At 41.2% G+C, this 15,913-nt stretch overlaps 1 protein-coding gene and 2 long non-coding RNA genes across 20 annotated transcripts in view; 2 read left to right on the top strand and 1 right to left on the bottom strand.

Moving 5' to 3' along the window:
* Nucleotides 1-12,062, top strand: part of LOC147755735 (uncharacterized) — a 13,181-nt gene extending 1,119 nt beyond the window's left edge. Inside the window, exons 2-5 of one of the 4 annotated variants that reach the window (XR_015327439.1) lie at nt 6,088-6,402; nt 7,534-8,018; nt 8,222-8,308; nt 8,910-12,062. This is a non-coding gene — a long non-coding RNA (uncharacterized LOC147755735). Of the gene's footprint in view, nt 1-6,087; nt 6,467-7,483; nt 8,019-8,221 lie in introns of those variants that run through there. The other 3 variants (XR_015327437.1, XR_015327438.1, XR_015327436.1) reach the window with 3 other exon arrangements.
* Nucleotides 1-15,913, bottom strand: part of LOC111248825 (uncharacterized) — a 141,069-nt gene that overhangs the window by 14,867 nt on the left and 110,289 nt on the right. For 14 of the 15 annotated variants that reach the window (XM_086988648.1, XM_086988650.1, XM_086988643.1 and 11 more), the window contains 4 exons: nt 7,527-7,968; nt 6,043-6,204; nt 4,029-4,249; nt 2,458-2,862 (listed from right to left, as the gene is read on the bottom strand). In XM_086988648.1, the coding sequence (XP_086844774.1) occupies nt 2,458-2,862; nt 4,029-4,249; nt 6,043-6,204; nt 7,527-7,968 (1,230 nt within the window). The remainder of the gene's footprint in view (nt 1-2,457; nt 2,863-4,028; nt 4,250-6,042; nt 6,205-7,526; nt 7,969-15,913) is intronic. The other variant, XM_086988654.1, reaches the window with a different exon arrangement.
* LOC147755736 (uncharacterized) lies at nt 2,841-4,202 on the top strand. Its single transcript, XR_015327440.1, has 3 exons — nt 2,841-2,980; nt 3,410-3,636; nt 4,067-4,202. It is a non-coding gene; the product is annotated as an uncharacterized LOC147755736 (long non-coding RNA).

The following is a 15,913-nucleotide window of genomic DNA, read 5'->3' as shown; positions in this document are numbered from 1 at the left end:
TTAGCTCAATCCGTTTTATAGAGACTAGTCGCAAGAAAATTATCCGTTAATCGCAGGCGGGATTCATTCAATATCTTTGGCCTCAGCATGCGTTAGAGGTGTGAGTGGTGATTCATTATACAGCTTCCAATGCATAATCCGTCTTTCAACGTTTTTCTACTTTGCAGTGCTGTTTACTATGTGCAGTTTGATCTGATGCCTAATACCCACCCGGCCAGGAATTCGTTTTAGTAGATTGTGAATAGCTTGTTCTTGTAGTTGAATTATTGCAGATGGTGCACTTCAACCTTCCAAAATAGGGTCTGCCCTTATTCGATTCTGTAGTAGTCATTCATCGATTGATTGGCAGATTGCGGTAAGAGTAAAACATAACATCGAGCCGATGATTCTCTTCACATTTATTTATTCCTGCTGACCAGTAATTGTGCCTGGTTGTCTTTCGGCAATTAATTGGGTATTCGCCATCTCTCGTACAGCGGGGATATCGTAGCCCTTCCTGGTTTTTCGAAGGAGCTATTATCCTTTTGCCATTTTAGGGCCACGATCGATTTTGGCTGCGTCTTTTGCCAGCCCGTTACGTGCCAGAGTAAAATCTTCTCTATCTTATAGTAATTGTTTACATTTCTACCACTTTTTTAAATCCATTTTCAAGCTCGAGTTCTACTAAAAACCGCGTCGCTCCGATAACGTCGCCGGAATTTCAGGCGTCTTCGCTGGAAGACTCCGTTAAGTCAGCGACGCATATGATTATACTCTAAGGCGCTGTTGAAGTCTTCCTCTCTTTTCCTCACAATTCGAAATACTATTCTTCACTCTAGAAACAAAGACAACAATAAAAGCATTAACATAATAACAAAAGGAGGAATTTCCTGATTTAAACTGTTCAATAGAGTTGTCACAGGTGGTCTTGCCGTTACCTCATCTCGGTCTGCTTATACGGCTGTTAGGTATAACTCCGTGTTAATATATCACATTATGATTTCTGGCTTTAGGTAAGGTATGTGAAGCAGAAAAGTTCGTGTCAACTTAATGGAGGACATCGAATAAAACACATAACAGAATTTACCGTAGTAGTTTTAGTTACAATCGAAGCTCGCTGACTGAATACCTGACGTGTTAGAATGCTCAGTTGACAAGATAGGCTATACCACACACATCGTATTTCGATGATGCTTAAATACGGCATTTTAAAAGAGTATCATTTTCAACAATAACAATGAATTAAATTTCATTATGCTTTGCTCCTGGTCGTAACTTCATGTACTTCGGAAGAGAATCAACAAAGTGAATTAGTAGTAATTTGAAATCACTGACTGCGCTCAATTATATCTCGAAGCGAAAGGAATCTATAAACAAAACACGAATTATTAACATAAAAAGGCCCTTCATGACCTACGGCGTGCACCCTTGGTCAGTCAGCCGAATTGCAGATTGGCGTAAAATTGTACGACAAGCATTGCACGACATTCGCGGGCCATACCATAATTAGGTAGGACGTTGAAAATTTTGAATGGAGTCATTGAAGATGAAAAACAAGACCAACGTATCGTCGAACAAAGGTTGCCTTTGGGCGTTCAACCGGTATGTTTACTTGTCAAGGTTATGCTGTCTGATCCCCTTTCAGTGATCGGTAACACAAGTATAAGGGCAACTTTCAATTGGAAAGAAACTTTTTAGTTAGTCTTGCTGGGTTGAAGCTATTACGGAATGCATTACATCGTTAGCGAGTGGCCTTTTTCGAAATGTCTAGCTTTTCATTTTCCTTATCTTTGTCACCCGTACAACTCTTCATCGGCTTACTGTCTGTGATGCGGTCATGGGCACGCAGCCTCTTCACTACGGATGCTGGTCTAGCCAATGTTGGTAGCGGTGGCAGTCAATTATATGGAGCCGGATATGTGTTCAGCCAGAAGAGGCTAAACATTGTATACTCCATCACAGAATGAAGCCCAAAATAATCAGTGGCGCGACTTGAGCGGCTAACGCGTAGCTTTCCTATTGCGTTGTCATGATGACCATGAACAACATGCGTATCGATCGCCTTTAGTTCAAATCTTAGAGCTGATTGATGATGATAAAGGATGCATAGAAAGGAAATTGGGATAGGGTACGAAAGCATGTTAAGCGAACAAGTCTATCCCAAGATTCCTCCATTGAAGCAAAACACGAAGATCACCCCAGTACCTGTCAATATACTAGGACAGCTGTGGATTAGCTCGAAACAACAAAGCACTGAATTACCTTCCTAGCAACTATTCAAGCATTGTACATGTTACGAACAGTACCTTGTGTGTGTACGTACAAATACATCTTGAATACACGAGCGCCTCTTCGTATACGATAGTAGTTCTTATTTGCTCTATGCGACGAACTCTTTCATTTTGTATGTCTTGCCTCAATTTAGAAGAAAGATGACTAATTAAATTTGTTTTATATTTCTCATTTGTTTGCGCGTACCTGTTGCATGGACGGTCGGTTATGTGACGACGACACACTTTGCGCTGTGTTCACGTTTCCCTGAATCAGGGAGGTTTCAGCCAATCTGCCTGTTTGCATATCACGCGCGTGTTGAACAGTTGTAGGCTCCTGTGAACCACTTGTTGTTGTTGTTGTTGTTGTTGTTGTTGTTGTTGTTGTTGTTGGTGGTGGTGGTGGTGGTGGTGGTGGTGGTGGTGGTGGTGTTGTTGTTGTTGTTGTTGTTTCCGCCGCTGACGTAGTTGTTGTTGCCGTGGTGGGTAGTGGGGCTGATGATGAGTGCGAAATCTCTGCTTCGCTCGTATCAACATCCGTGGCACCCCCTATGAGGCGTTGGCGCTCCTCACATTCTTCTGATTCGTCCTCTGTCGTAGTGTCACAACCCGCCTGTATTAAAGAGAGATTCACGCAAAACAGCAGAATAATGAGGAGAATCAGCCACGTACGAAGGCTAGCGTAACGTAACGAACAATAACATGATTAGATGCGGGAAAACAGAAGCAAGGTAGGCCCGCGTTCGAATTGTCGAATATGCGTGGAAACAACACACAAGCATGATATTTGTACTTCTTTTTTTCATACCATAGCCGTACCAATATAGGGCCCTAAGGGTGTACCAACGTACGAGTAGTTGTAATTGTGTCTGTTATATGTGACTGTGTATGCGATATGCGACTATGTCCTAACACAAGCCACTGTGACATTGATACGTAGAGGAAGTAAATGCTCATCGATCCTAAATTAGATGCTACACGCATCTGAATAGAAGATGTATTTATATAAATATCCGGAGGAGGTACGAAAACCTGGCCATAAGATATGGTCTACAGTGTTTGAGGACGTCAGTACGAAGTGGCAGTGTTTGGTAATTGGGAACGTCTAACAATAAGCAGAATCGGTAATCAAATTAAATCGCTATGTCGTTATTTTTCAGAAAGGATAACGTATGTAAGCCCTATTACTTATAAAACAATAAAAGGATAAATCAATCCAAGCCCGTCTCGTGGAAAGGATATGTATGTTCCTTTATGAAATCATAATTAGCGTGTAGTATACGATATTGGAGAAGCTTGAACCAGCGACGTCCGCTGGTCTTTTTTAACCAGAGCTTCAGCCGTCCAAGTCGTCCAGCCGACGCAAATGGCATGTTCGTGTTATCAGGTAAATAGCATTATTCTGTAAATGATGGTAGAGCCATAACTGTTCGCACGTAAGTAGCTGAAACATATGGCAGTGACATAAACTGATGGCGGGTTTTTTGAATTTCGAAAGATATGATAATCGTTGGTAAGATGTGTGTAGATTTTGCCATTGCTATTTATTATTACGCACAATTATTGGAACATTGAGGAATGTATGCAAAACATACAATGCATGCGCATGATTGATTTTACAAAGTAAAGGAACTGCTTTAGTTTGTTATACTGTCGAGAAACACGCGTGTCGCTGTTGTATCAGTTCCTGATAATTTCATATAATAATACTGATTTAGTAACGTTTAGAACTTGCCATCAGAATGGGCCAATGGGCTACGAAGATATCCTTTGACAAACCTTAACATTCACCTCGTGGCGTAAATTGGTTACGGCAGAATTCCTCAGTGTGTGACTTCCGCCACCACCGCCGGTTGCCTGAGCGCTTCCGACTTGCTGAGGCGTCTTAAGGATTGACTTCTTGGCGCAGGTTAGCGGTGGACTTGGCTGACCCAGATCAAGATATTCTCCACGGCTAGTCTTTGGAGATTTGTGCTGATGCGGAGTAAATATATTCACCACTGCAAGCGAATATTGAATAAACATGGAACAAAAAAGATCTCGCCTTTAGCAGAAAAACGATGAATCTTTAACAGGTTTTCTTAGATACTTATTAATATGTGTTGGCCTTATTTGTCCGCAGTACATAGCTTACTTCAGTGAAATACCTATTGTAAAAATTTGGCAAATTGGAGAAGGCCCTAACAGGCTTTTTGCAGTAGCGGACATGTGAGCCTCCATTGTTCTTGGAAAATAAAATGGGCAAACTCGTTAAATCAGAAGATAGCGCGTTGTTTTAATAAGAATCAGTTATTACCAGGTCTGTACGCACTAGGCGGACATAGAAGAAAAACTTCCTATATAGTCACACGGTTTTTCAAAATCCGAAAAAGGTGAGGGAAACCGAAGTATCGTCAATAGGGATTACGTTTAAACACTTATCAACAAGATGACTCTTGTCTTTGATAGCGTTTCGAAGAGAATATCAATTGCCAGTGTGATTCTCTACATAAGCTCCAATGGTTACTTTTTAAGGCTTTTCGCTTAATTTCGCAGCCTTTAGATTTTTTGGTCATTTTAAGCTCCTGCACTTTTGGCCTGTTATCCCTCTAAAACGTAATTCCGCTAGAATCTTTTGTATGTGGCATATTTAAACAACTACTAATTTACTACCTGGAACTAATTTACACTTATTAATAGCGCTTGACGCACGGGTACGATTAAGAAGTCACTTAAGTATTTAAGAACGAATATTTCAAAAATGAGTGGTGAGCCGTTGTGGATCAGAATTATGGCTGTAATGATGGTGGGTACTGTTTATGTTGAATACACGTGACCGTCGGGAATGACATTCTTAGCATATGGAAGTACTTCGTCAAAATATCTGTTTTCTCTAGATACTGTTTTAGAAATACAAGGAAATTTCTCAATTTAGACGCTGCAAGTTTATACATGCGGTCATCGTTTGAGAAACGTCAAGGCAAAGCAGGACATTGGTTAGTAAATTAAGCTTAGAAAAGAACCGAGGTTAATTTTTCAGTAAATTATTCTTTTAAGTTTATCTTCATACATTCGAAATTAAACTAAAGAGGACTGAAGTCATTTTTTTACTTGAGCCCGTTAAGGGTTATTCATTGAACCAGCTTTGCTTTCTTTCTCTCCTTCTGTATTCTGTTGGCCATTTGAGAGCAAGCCTTTAGCCGACTTTTGTGTCCTGAGCACACTTCATGTATATTGTTGGCCTTCCCAGCATGGAAATGTTTGATGAACTCTTGTAACGTTGGTCTTCTGGTGCGTCATATCCAGATGCCCTATTGTGAGTGCGTTTGCTGTGCAATCTGAAGCTCATTTAGAAATGTATTCGAATCTGAAAACAGTAACTCTTTTAACAGGCCATGGTACTAGCTTGCCTTTACACTAGGCAATGTATGTCGTGGTTCGCCATTCGCAAGTTGCCATATCGTTAGATAAATAGTGCGCGTATAGTCTATTATAATAGCATATGTGGGACACGAAGACAGACCACGGGCGCCCGGCATATTTGTCCTAATCGTCCATTGGGACAATGGCAAGTTGTTCTATATAGGTTACCCCAATGAATGTTCATGTAGCGATATAGCGTCCTTACCAGTCCAATATGCAGGTTGACATGGAGCTCATTTTGTTCGAACGCAACTGCTTAATTTTTCGAATTATTAATAGAAAATTGTTTGTCGTAAATGAAACGGAATCTTGAAGGAAGGAAAATAATTAGCTGCCTTCAAAGCATCTAAGACAAGAAATAAGTATAGTGATCACTTTAAACGGTACTCACATTTGGCAAACTTTGATTTAGAAACATTTCGTTTCCTATTTGCAGAATTGGCATGATGCGCTGGCGAACCGATCATGTGTGGAGGCAGAAGCGAATCAGCCGATCCTGTCTGAAGTGCCCGGGAGGCATCCAGGACATCAAAGCGCGCTTTCGTCCGCACACCTGTTTCTCGAAAAACGCCAAAATACGGAAATTCAAATCAGCGAAAAAAAAGCCGCTACGACAGCTATCACTAGATATTTTACGGTTATTTCAGCAAGAGCTCGCACTCGCTCGGGCTAGAGTCTTTCGGCTTTACGATTTTCTCTTGTGGAGGCTCCACTAATTTATCGTGATACGGAGAAGATCCGACTGGCTGATGTAAGATTCTATTTCAATGATTTTTCTTCGTACGATTCAAATAAACCATCTGAGTTCGCCTGTTTATGCGTTTTTAAGTTTAGGTGAAATGGGCTGTCGATGTTTCTGCTTAGTATTATAACTTTATAACAAATTGTCCTACTAATTGTTATATGGCTGGCATTATAGGGCTGGCGGGGCTAATTAAAAGCATCGTTTGCATTCAGGTGGAATGATTTTCTTCTGTATTATTATTTTCGTATTCCATATTGAGTTTAATTTCGTTGTATTTTGTACAACCTTTCTTTTCCTTTCCTTTCCTATTTTGTACAACCATCACGGAAGACGTAAACGGATTGCCTTACAAAGATATGTGTAATAATAAGGGGTAGAATCCATTCAAATAGGTTCCACTGGACGCATCGATTTTCGGAACTGATGAATCAAACTGTCAATGGGGACAGTCTACTCTATATCACACCCCTTGTTCTTACGAGTGCTTTATACGATGAGCAGCTTAGCGACTTTTCATTAAAAAGGGCGGCCGTGTTACCTATCGAAAAAAAACAATATATTATATATCCTTGTTTTATGAATCTACTGGCAGTGATGGTGTGATGACGTAGTGGTGCCTAGTAAACTTATAAACATTACGTGAGGTGGTTTAGGTTAGAAACCGAGCGTAAAATACACGGTTTTGTTTTTTGAAAGGGTCTAGAGGAACTGACGCAAAGGCGCGAAACATTTATGCATTTAGTAGTCTTCTTTGTCTTAACTTCTCTTAGCCTTCTGTAATAGTTCAGGGCGGATAGGTACGGCTCGGACGCGGCCGTTTGACTCGATTTAAACTATCATAAGAACACATTATCCTCTAAGTAATTTTATAATTTCTTTGAGTTTTTAAAATAAAAGCCCATTTTTCACATTGCATGTTTTTACCAAAATATATCCTTTCCATCTTATTACATTAAATTCCTAGACTATGTCCGCCAAGTTTAGCCACTCTAACGATTCTGTTATGTTTCTTGTATCTAATTACGACGTGAATGAATTTCGAAATTTTTCGGATCCAACAACGTTTATTTTGCCTGCGCCTGATCAGTGTACGTAACCCAAACACCAAACATCGACATCTATGCACTAACCTTTAAGGAACTTCGGTGGTCTGCATATAGTCGGCGATAGCGGGTCATGATAGGCTATCGCAGTGGACATTACGCTGTCAGCCCTATCGGCACCGCTCCTTCCACCAATGCCCCCCATCGCGACGTCACCAGATGGCACTTTCAGATCGAGGCCGATACTATCATCATCGTCATCGTCATCATCATCATCGCCATCGTTTTCGTTCTCATCGGAGAGCCGCCTTCGGCTGCCTTCCTGATGTTGAGCTTCACGAGGTCGCAAGGATTGCGTCAGTGTGGAACGCGAGCCGGGCTGGTCGCTATCGCCCCCAGACGACGGCGGCAGAGCCGCCTGGGTTGATGGCAAAATCGCCTGAACCAGATGGATACTGCCAGGGGCGGTTCGGTAGCTGCTGCCGCTCTCCACACTGCATCGATCCCAACGGACGTTTGATGCGCTCTCCTGTACGCAGATGATGGCAACAATAGCAGTAGCAAATGATGCCGTACCAGGTATTGTCGCAGGAAACGCCGTATAGTTATTGCAGTTGTTGATGTTGTTGTTTGCAGTAAAGATCAATAATGGCACCAGATAGAAGTGGGGTCATCATCGGATGGTATCGTGTTGTTATGCGACGAAACCATAACGGAATGCAGATTGAAAAAAGGATGAGTGAAAATCGGGTGTTTTGTTGTTATGTGGTGCGTTATGGCAGGATCGAAGATCGCATAAAGCGGATGTCAAAGGCATCAGACCAGGGTGACACGGATCAGCAATGGATGACAGCGTATCGCAGAATAAGGTGCGTTGTTGAGCAGATAACATTCAACAATCGAATCAATATATACGCACACACATACACGCAAACAGATACACAAACATACATAAACGACACAGAAAACCCAGCACACGAAAGCAAATTGACTGTTTGTTATTTGGCAAAAGAAACGCGGTTTTTATTCAATCAAGTGGGCCAGTCCTGACCGCATTGAGAAACCCAAGCCAATACAGATCTAAGAGAGTTTCCACATCGTCATTAAGTGAGGTTTAATATTATTCATAAAAGTAAGCAGTTTCTTAAATTACGAAAAGGTCGGCCGTTTAGTATCATGATCAGTGTGTATAGTGGGTTAGTCATATGACACGTATCGCAGAAACAATCTGGATTGTGATGAGACCAGTTTTTTATAAACTTAAAACATAGGGTGACGATTATTGTAAAAACAATGATTATTTTTATAAATAGATACCTACATTGTAGCTATTTGCGTGTAGCATGGTACACATTTTACATGTGGATTGCGTTCTGTTTAGCCGAATGAATACTCCAAAGTTATCAACAGTCGTACAGGGCGTCTCAGTCAACTGATTTTTGCTAATGGTTTAACATAAGCCGTTTTCAGAAAAACAACCAAATTGATCGTTGTGCAAAAATTCTCACAAGGCATGCTAAACCTGCAGAACCATGAATTCGATGTGGAACTTATAAGTAGTCCGCAAACGGCTGCAGCCTCAAGCTCGAGGTCGAATAGATCACTTGAACCTCATAAAAGACCGTTTTCACTGTAACATCGCAATACATCTACAGGCTTGTTTTTATAAACGTAACCGTGTTTCGGCAGAAACATTGCTTATAATTACTCCTACCTGATGATGTTCTTCTATGAAATATTACCAGTAATCTACGCTAATGCCCACTCGGTACCTCAGTCTTACCAGGAGTATCCTATTAAACTTTACGGTTAATTAGAGCCCATTCGGACGTTTGTCTTGTACACCAATCTTAATTCAAATCTAGTTAAGGCATGCTTTAGCTAATTATATAAAAGGTTGTAAAATGCTCAGAGTAGTTGGCTTCAAAAAAAAGACATCTATACCTGGCAAATAGTTAATTCAATCAGTTAGTAAACCCATACTTTTTATAGATTACCTAATCCTTCAGCAAAGTGAGAGGGTTCGCTAAAAATGACCGCAAGTACCCTTAATGTCAGTCCACGACGGCTGATTACAGCTGGCGTCAGTTGGTGCAGATGTGTTTTTGCAAGCGTTAGGTAGTGCTAGAAAAGGCAGTCGTGACGGATCTCCCCCTGACTGTCAGGAAATAGAACGTTAGTGATTACTACATCCGTCCGACGAAGAAATCGGAAACAAACCATATACATTGTCTGTTCCTGATGGATATTTGCGATTTGAGCGATAAAAAAAATGAAAGTAATCATCTTATCGAGTGCTATAAAAGTCAATCAGCTAGAAGCGCGATTCGATCTGAGCCCGAGCATTGTGATGCTACATGTAGGTGGATTAAGGTGCTCATCGTCGGTGCACATAAGCTTCGGATAAAATAAAAAGCAGCAGAAGAAACGTCTAAGAAGCTAAAGGATCAAGAGCTCGTATTTAAAACTGATCGAATTTTTTTCAGAAATATACTTGAATACATTATTTAAGAAAACTACACTCAAGGTAACGTTAGCGCGACGGGTAGTAGATCGTTTGTTGCTACTGTAAATGATATTTTCATAATACTACCACCCCTCGATACTACCGCTCGTTTTTAGACGTAGTTTGTATGTTGCAATGACAAAATGGCTACATACGTATAGTTACTAAGCGGAGTTCAATCAATTCAGTCGTACACAAATTTATTCTCCGGGAATTTTTTTTTCCACTGTGATTGGTGTATTAGGAAGGTGGAATATTTTATGCAGATGTGTATATTCTCGAGTAATTTTATTTACCCTATGTCAAAAAATGATGATAGTAGCACTTCTCCATATTGATATCGATACCTTTGAATAACTCTTCAGCTTACACAGTCCAGTCAGTTGAATTATACCATAGCCACACAAAAGTTATGCAACGAACATCTCCGATCAACGCGTTCTACGACCCGGTTTAATTCAAAAAGTAATCTACCCATTTGGTCAGTGAGAGCGAGCTACTATAAATACCTCTCCCACGAGGGATGTCCCCATTTTTGGCGGTCTGAAAACGATAGAGTTGAGCGGAATACCAGGAGAGAGTAGGCGGCGTAATATGTTACTCGTATATTCGCTACGATTACTTAAATTCTTTTTTAAGAAGAAGAAGTTCCGAAAATCTAATAATTCATCAGCAAGCATTGCTGATTGTTAAAAGTCATAGGCACAAAGCGCTGTCAGAAAGCACGGAGCTCAGTCGGACGACGATACGTCGCATTTGGAGCACGGTTTTCACGCTGGCCGGTTTACGGGTCGGATTACTCTGCGACCGCAAAGCCGTGTACGAGAGAGAGGAAATTTGCAACAAGTTCTTACGTCTTTACAAAAAGAATCTTCGGAATAGTTATGAGACAAACGACTGATGGAAATGTGTGTATATATATTGGATCGATCGACATAATATTGCTTAAAAAAGGATATTGCACTTGCTGCGCATATCACCAGGTTGAGAAGTGATGCTATCGTACGTTAAGACCAATTTTTTTTGCAAGGGCATCTTCAAAATGCAAAGAGGACGTGCCGTTCTCCACGATCCGACAAGGAAACGCAGAGAATCCGCTAGAGAGGGCCAAGTGAATATTCCTGAAATTATACTTGATTCTTCTTTGAAACCAGTACAAGAAAAAGAGCCTTCCCGTCATTATCATTGCTAGCGGAGAGAATTTACAAATTTTTAGTATTAGGCCAACCGCTACCCTCTCTTTTACGCAGTAGGCCCGTCAACGATTGCTGTGGTCAGGTATGAAAAGCTGGTTTGACCGCGTGCATGAACGCCGACCGAGCAGAAACAGTTCTGCCGCTGGGTATCCATGTGTGTATTGTTGAGTGTTTGCTATCCATTTTGGGCGAAATGACCTTTTTGAATATGTTACCAAGCAGGCGCCATAACCTATTACGGTAATGCTTTTGAACATATGATAATAAATGCTAGAGTTTACATCGATCTACAGGTGGAGTGTCGCTCTATTAAGCGGATGATTTATATGGTAAAAACGGTTCGGGCCATTTTTGAGAGGAAGATAAAGAAATTTTGAAAGGTTAGTTTCTGTTATAGAAGAAAATAAACGCACGCTGGATGTACTATGTATTACAAGGTGAAGCGCATGTGTTGACTGATGATTCGGTGAACAAATACCGTCGCCATAATTTTAGGCAGGGGTTGAGACATACGTGTGGTTCATATGATGTCCGTAAAAATTAAACACGACTAACTAAGCACATCTGGCGGACACGATCGTCACCTAACCATTACCTTGACATAGGCTGAAACAAAGCACGACATAACGTAATATAACATATTGTAGATATCTAGCCCGACACAACTGAAATTAGATTAAACGAACTATCAACAATTCGAAATGAAAACAAGCAAATATAAATTAAAAAATAGGTAGGCAGGCTGAAATGTTCATTTATTAATTATTTCATTAACCCCGTTAATCTATTTTCGATTTAACTGATTTCCACAACACGCACTCCCGGAAAAGCTTGTTCGTTCATACACGACCATATCACAAAGTAAAAAATATTGTCATTGTCCAACGTCTGTACTGACTACAATCACAGAGCACCTTATACTGTAACATATATATATATATATATATATATATATATATATATATATATATAGCTAACCATTTGCAGAACACTATAACAATAATTTCTTTTCGATTTCAAGCTGCCGCACGAAGGCGCCCACCAAAATGCAACCATCCGCCAAGTCGTTCTCGATATCAAATTGAGTTCTCATCCGTCGGAGCTTTACCTCGTGGATGAACGCATGGGCAAGCGAAAGACTCGTCAAATGATTCAAGCATCTACCTAAGGATGTTTACACGTACACAGGATAGATCTGCAGCAGTTTTCCAGCTCCAGGTTCTTGTACCTAAAGGAACTCCGGCGACAGTTTAATTTTTCAGTCGCCATCGGTTCACCTTAAAAAAATTCACTTAGTAACGATACATCGGCCGTACGCACATTGACACGTATGTTAATTTATACAAATAGAATACATTTAAAGAATGGAAAAAAGACTAGAAAAAAAAAGATGCATTGATAGAGTTCTGGCAGAAACGCGTCGGCGACCTCCTCCCGTGGGACTTAGGGACCCATGGAAACGACGAATGGTAGCTAAGCCGGTGTATCAAGTGAACGCGATAAAGTGCAGTGGTTATGTGTGTGTGTAGGATCGGTTCTTTAGCGTAACTTTGAAAATGATTCTGCTAGCGGCTGAGATTAAGGTATCTTGGAAAGATTTAGAGCGTGTTTTCTCGTGCACGATGGTGCTTGCCAAGCAACGGTGCCCCACCAGCGTGTTGTAAGCAGCAGAATAGAAGACGTTCAACTCCCAGATGGAGAATTTGTTTCGACGTCGCGTAAAACCCGTACATTTAGTGTCGTACAGGTGTGACGATTTGTGGCTAGCAGTGAAGGGTCTTAGTAGGCGTAACCCAGACCTGATGAACTGCTCAGCCCGTTTCGCTAGATCGGTCCGGCAGCCAAGCTTAGCTGCCATAGGTCGTCTTTCACATACATAGTTAAGGAGCTTTACCTTCTTCCAATTTTCCTGCGCAGAAATCTGCTGTTACTGCGCACTCGACGGACTACCCGAACTAAGCATGCCTAAAATGTGCTAAGGAAAGCCTGAAGCTTGCTTTCCTCCTTATTTCCAAATAGCATGCTTTAAGCGCACGGACAGGGGCCCGATGCATCCCAACATTTTCACAGCGCAGTCTTGGGCGGCGATGCAAGAGATAAGCACAATGTGTTTCGTACGCGAGGTTTCACCTCCTTTGTCAAGCCATGCTTGAGACCTGCAGCACATCCCGCTGCTAGAGTCGATGCGATCTTATACGATGTCACTTTGTGCGCCGTGTATAAACACACAGGTCGTAAGCAGCACGTACGACGTGAGGCCTGCTTGTCTTGTTTGTGGCCTAATTGTTCCTTGTCGTCAAAATCTACTCTACTTACAAACAGTAGCAACGGCAGCGAGCTGTACAGCCCTGAATCTGTAGTGATGGTTGAGGTAGTGCTGAAGTTGGAACTCGCTGTGGAGGTTCGAGTGATCTTGCTGATGCTGCTCACTAAATTGTTGACGTTGATCTTATTCTGGCTGAGATAGGTGCTGTTGATAGATGCAGACGAAACGTCCGGCCCCTTGACACCACCACACGGAAAGGGTCAAAATTTCTTACTTGTGTTCTGCTGTAAAGGGAAACACTGAAGCTTTAGAGGACTCGCCCAACTACCCGATTGGCATCGACAACAAAACACTATTGAAGTCGTTGGGAGGGAGAATTAGCTCTGAGATGAGAGGAGCAACATGAAATTTGCAAAAAAAAAGAACAAAACAAAACAATACCACTAAAAATAGAAAAAAAATGGATCAAATCCCTCATTTTAAAAAAGGTGCGGACTTACGGAGTAAACAACTAGATGATCAAGCAAAATGGTTAGAAACGTCTTTAAACGAGTTTGTTAGAAACTGCATAAGAAAGCGTTTTTTTTTTGCGTTAATGTAATCAAGAATGTTTGTTCTTTCTACATAGGACAGTGAGGAAATTTATTGTAATTGAATTAGTGAGCACTGAAACGTCTGATTTTAAAGGGAAAATTAGATACTGTTTAAATGTATGGAAGAGATCCACCTCATATGAGCATTGATCTGAAATAAGGAAAGCTCTTCGCACATTGAGTTGATGCCACAGGTTTCATTCGTGTTCGTATACCTTGAAGATCGACTGTCGTATCGGGAAGCTCAAAGTACACTGATGAAATTCATTCTCGCTTAAAGACCGTGCGATACGCAATGCGTTGCATAGATACATATATAGAATAGTCACACGCGAATGCTACCTATGCAGACGGATTGCTTTAAATCAATTCTAACGCCAAATAAGTAACAATAAAGTAACCAATAAAAATAGGGATAGGAACAGGACGGAAGGGACAATACTTGAAGGCAAGCTTCTTTATGTATACTTTAACGAGAGAACGGGGTATGCTAATTAAGGTATAATCCAAGGGCAACCCTACACGTCCGTATATCGTTTGACGCCTGAGAATAAAAATTCTAATCAGCCAGGTGTTGTGCTTGAATATCGTGCGCTGAGGTCGACCTTTCCATTACGGATCAAGTGGATCGTCGGTGATCGTTTGTCGTCTTTTTAGCGGAAAGACAAAAACATCGCAGGTGCAAATACCGGGAGAGACGTTCGTACTGGAATACTTCAGCTTGAAGCTATGAAGCTTGAAAACTTTGAAGGAATAAGGTGGGCTCGAAAACTACACGTCCTTGTACCAATGGAGCATGCGTATAATACAGAGTGAGGTAATTTTTCCACGTTTTCGAAACCTTAGTTCCACACTTAGCCAGCAGAAAAAGGGCCCATGTATGGAGGATGGTGCTGCTGTTATATGGGCTAAATGCCAGTAATGCATTTTTACAGCAAGCCTCCTAAAATTTCCTAAGTCAAAGGTATTAATTGACGAAGCTCTGGAAATACAGCCTGTTATCAAAGGACATTGGTGCATCTAGAACAAGCGGTCTCTGTTTCTAGAAACAAGCATAATAGTAATAAAGAGAACTATGCATGTTTCCTGAGTTAGTCTCCTGAGATACTGCTATGCAGCACGATGAAGCCACACTCTTTCTTAGACCTGGGTATACTTTAACCTAATCCTAATATGAGCAACGCTAAAAAAAATGCAAATACCATAAGTCGCATTGTGCGTGATATTTCTCGCGACGTTTCTCCTGACCCATCGCGCCATATTGTTCAAAGATTACGTTTTCAAAATTTCGACTCTGTTCAGTCCGTGTTAGCAGATGCAGTAGCGCCATACGAAACGCAATTCGTCCGCCCGTGTACTTCGTTCACGTGGTTAGGCACTACCATTTTTTTGTGAGACAGTGTGCAATTTATCGCGTCGCAAGACACTGATGCACGATGTAGGTGAAGTCCGCAAAAACGGAACGCCAGTCTGGTGAAATAGCTAAAAAGTTGCTTGTAAAAAGTGCTGTTGGCGACGCGACTGCCATTGTGCGCGAATACGCCTAGTGAAGCGTATTTGCAAGGCACTGAAAGCCTTTTTTTCTTTATCAGAGAAAGAAGATGAAAAGTGGAAGGGTGAATCGTGAGAATCGATCGTGGAGGTTAGCTTATCGTAGTATGTAGAGTCAACTTCATATTGTCTGGGATGCTCGTGTACATGCGTAGGTATATATATCCCTTGCGCAATGATAAATAGCTACAGCTAGAGAAGGGGGTAGGTGGTAAAAGGGGCACGAAAATGACATTCTCAACGATTAATCAATGACTATGTATAATCAGTTGCAATGCGAGCGTGATTTGTTAACGATCGAGTGACTTGGCAATATGAACAGACTCGTATCGTTCGTCGATGGAAGGCATGGCATATTAGGT

The sequence above is a fragment of the Varroa destructor genome, unplaced genomic scaffold, assembly GCF_002443255.2.
Source record: "Varroa destructor unplaced genomic scaffold, Vdes_3.0 BEIS01000004.1, whole genome shotgun sequence".
Taxonomy (NCBI): Eukaryota; Metazoa; Arthropoda; class Arachnida; order Mesostigmata; family Varroidae; genus Varroa; species Varroa destructor.
This window is presented reverse-complemented; position numbering and strand designations above follow the sequence as displayed.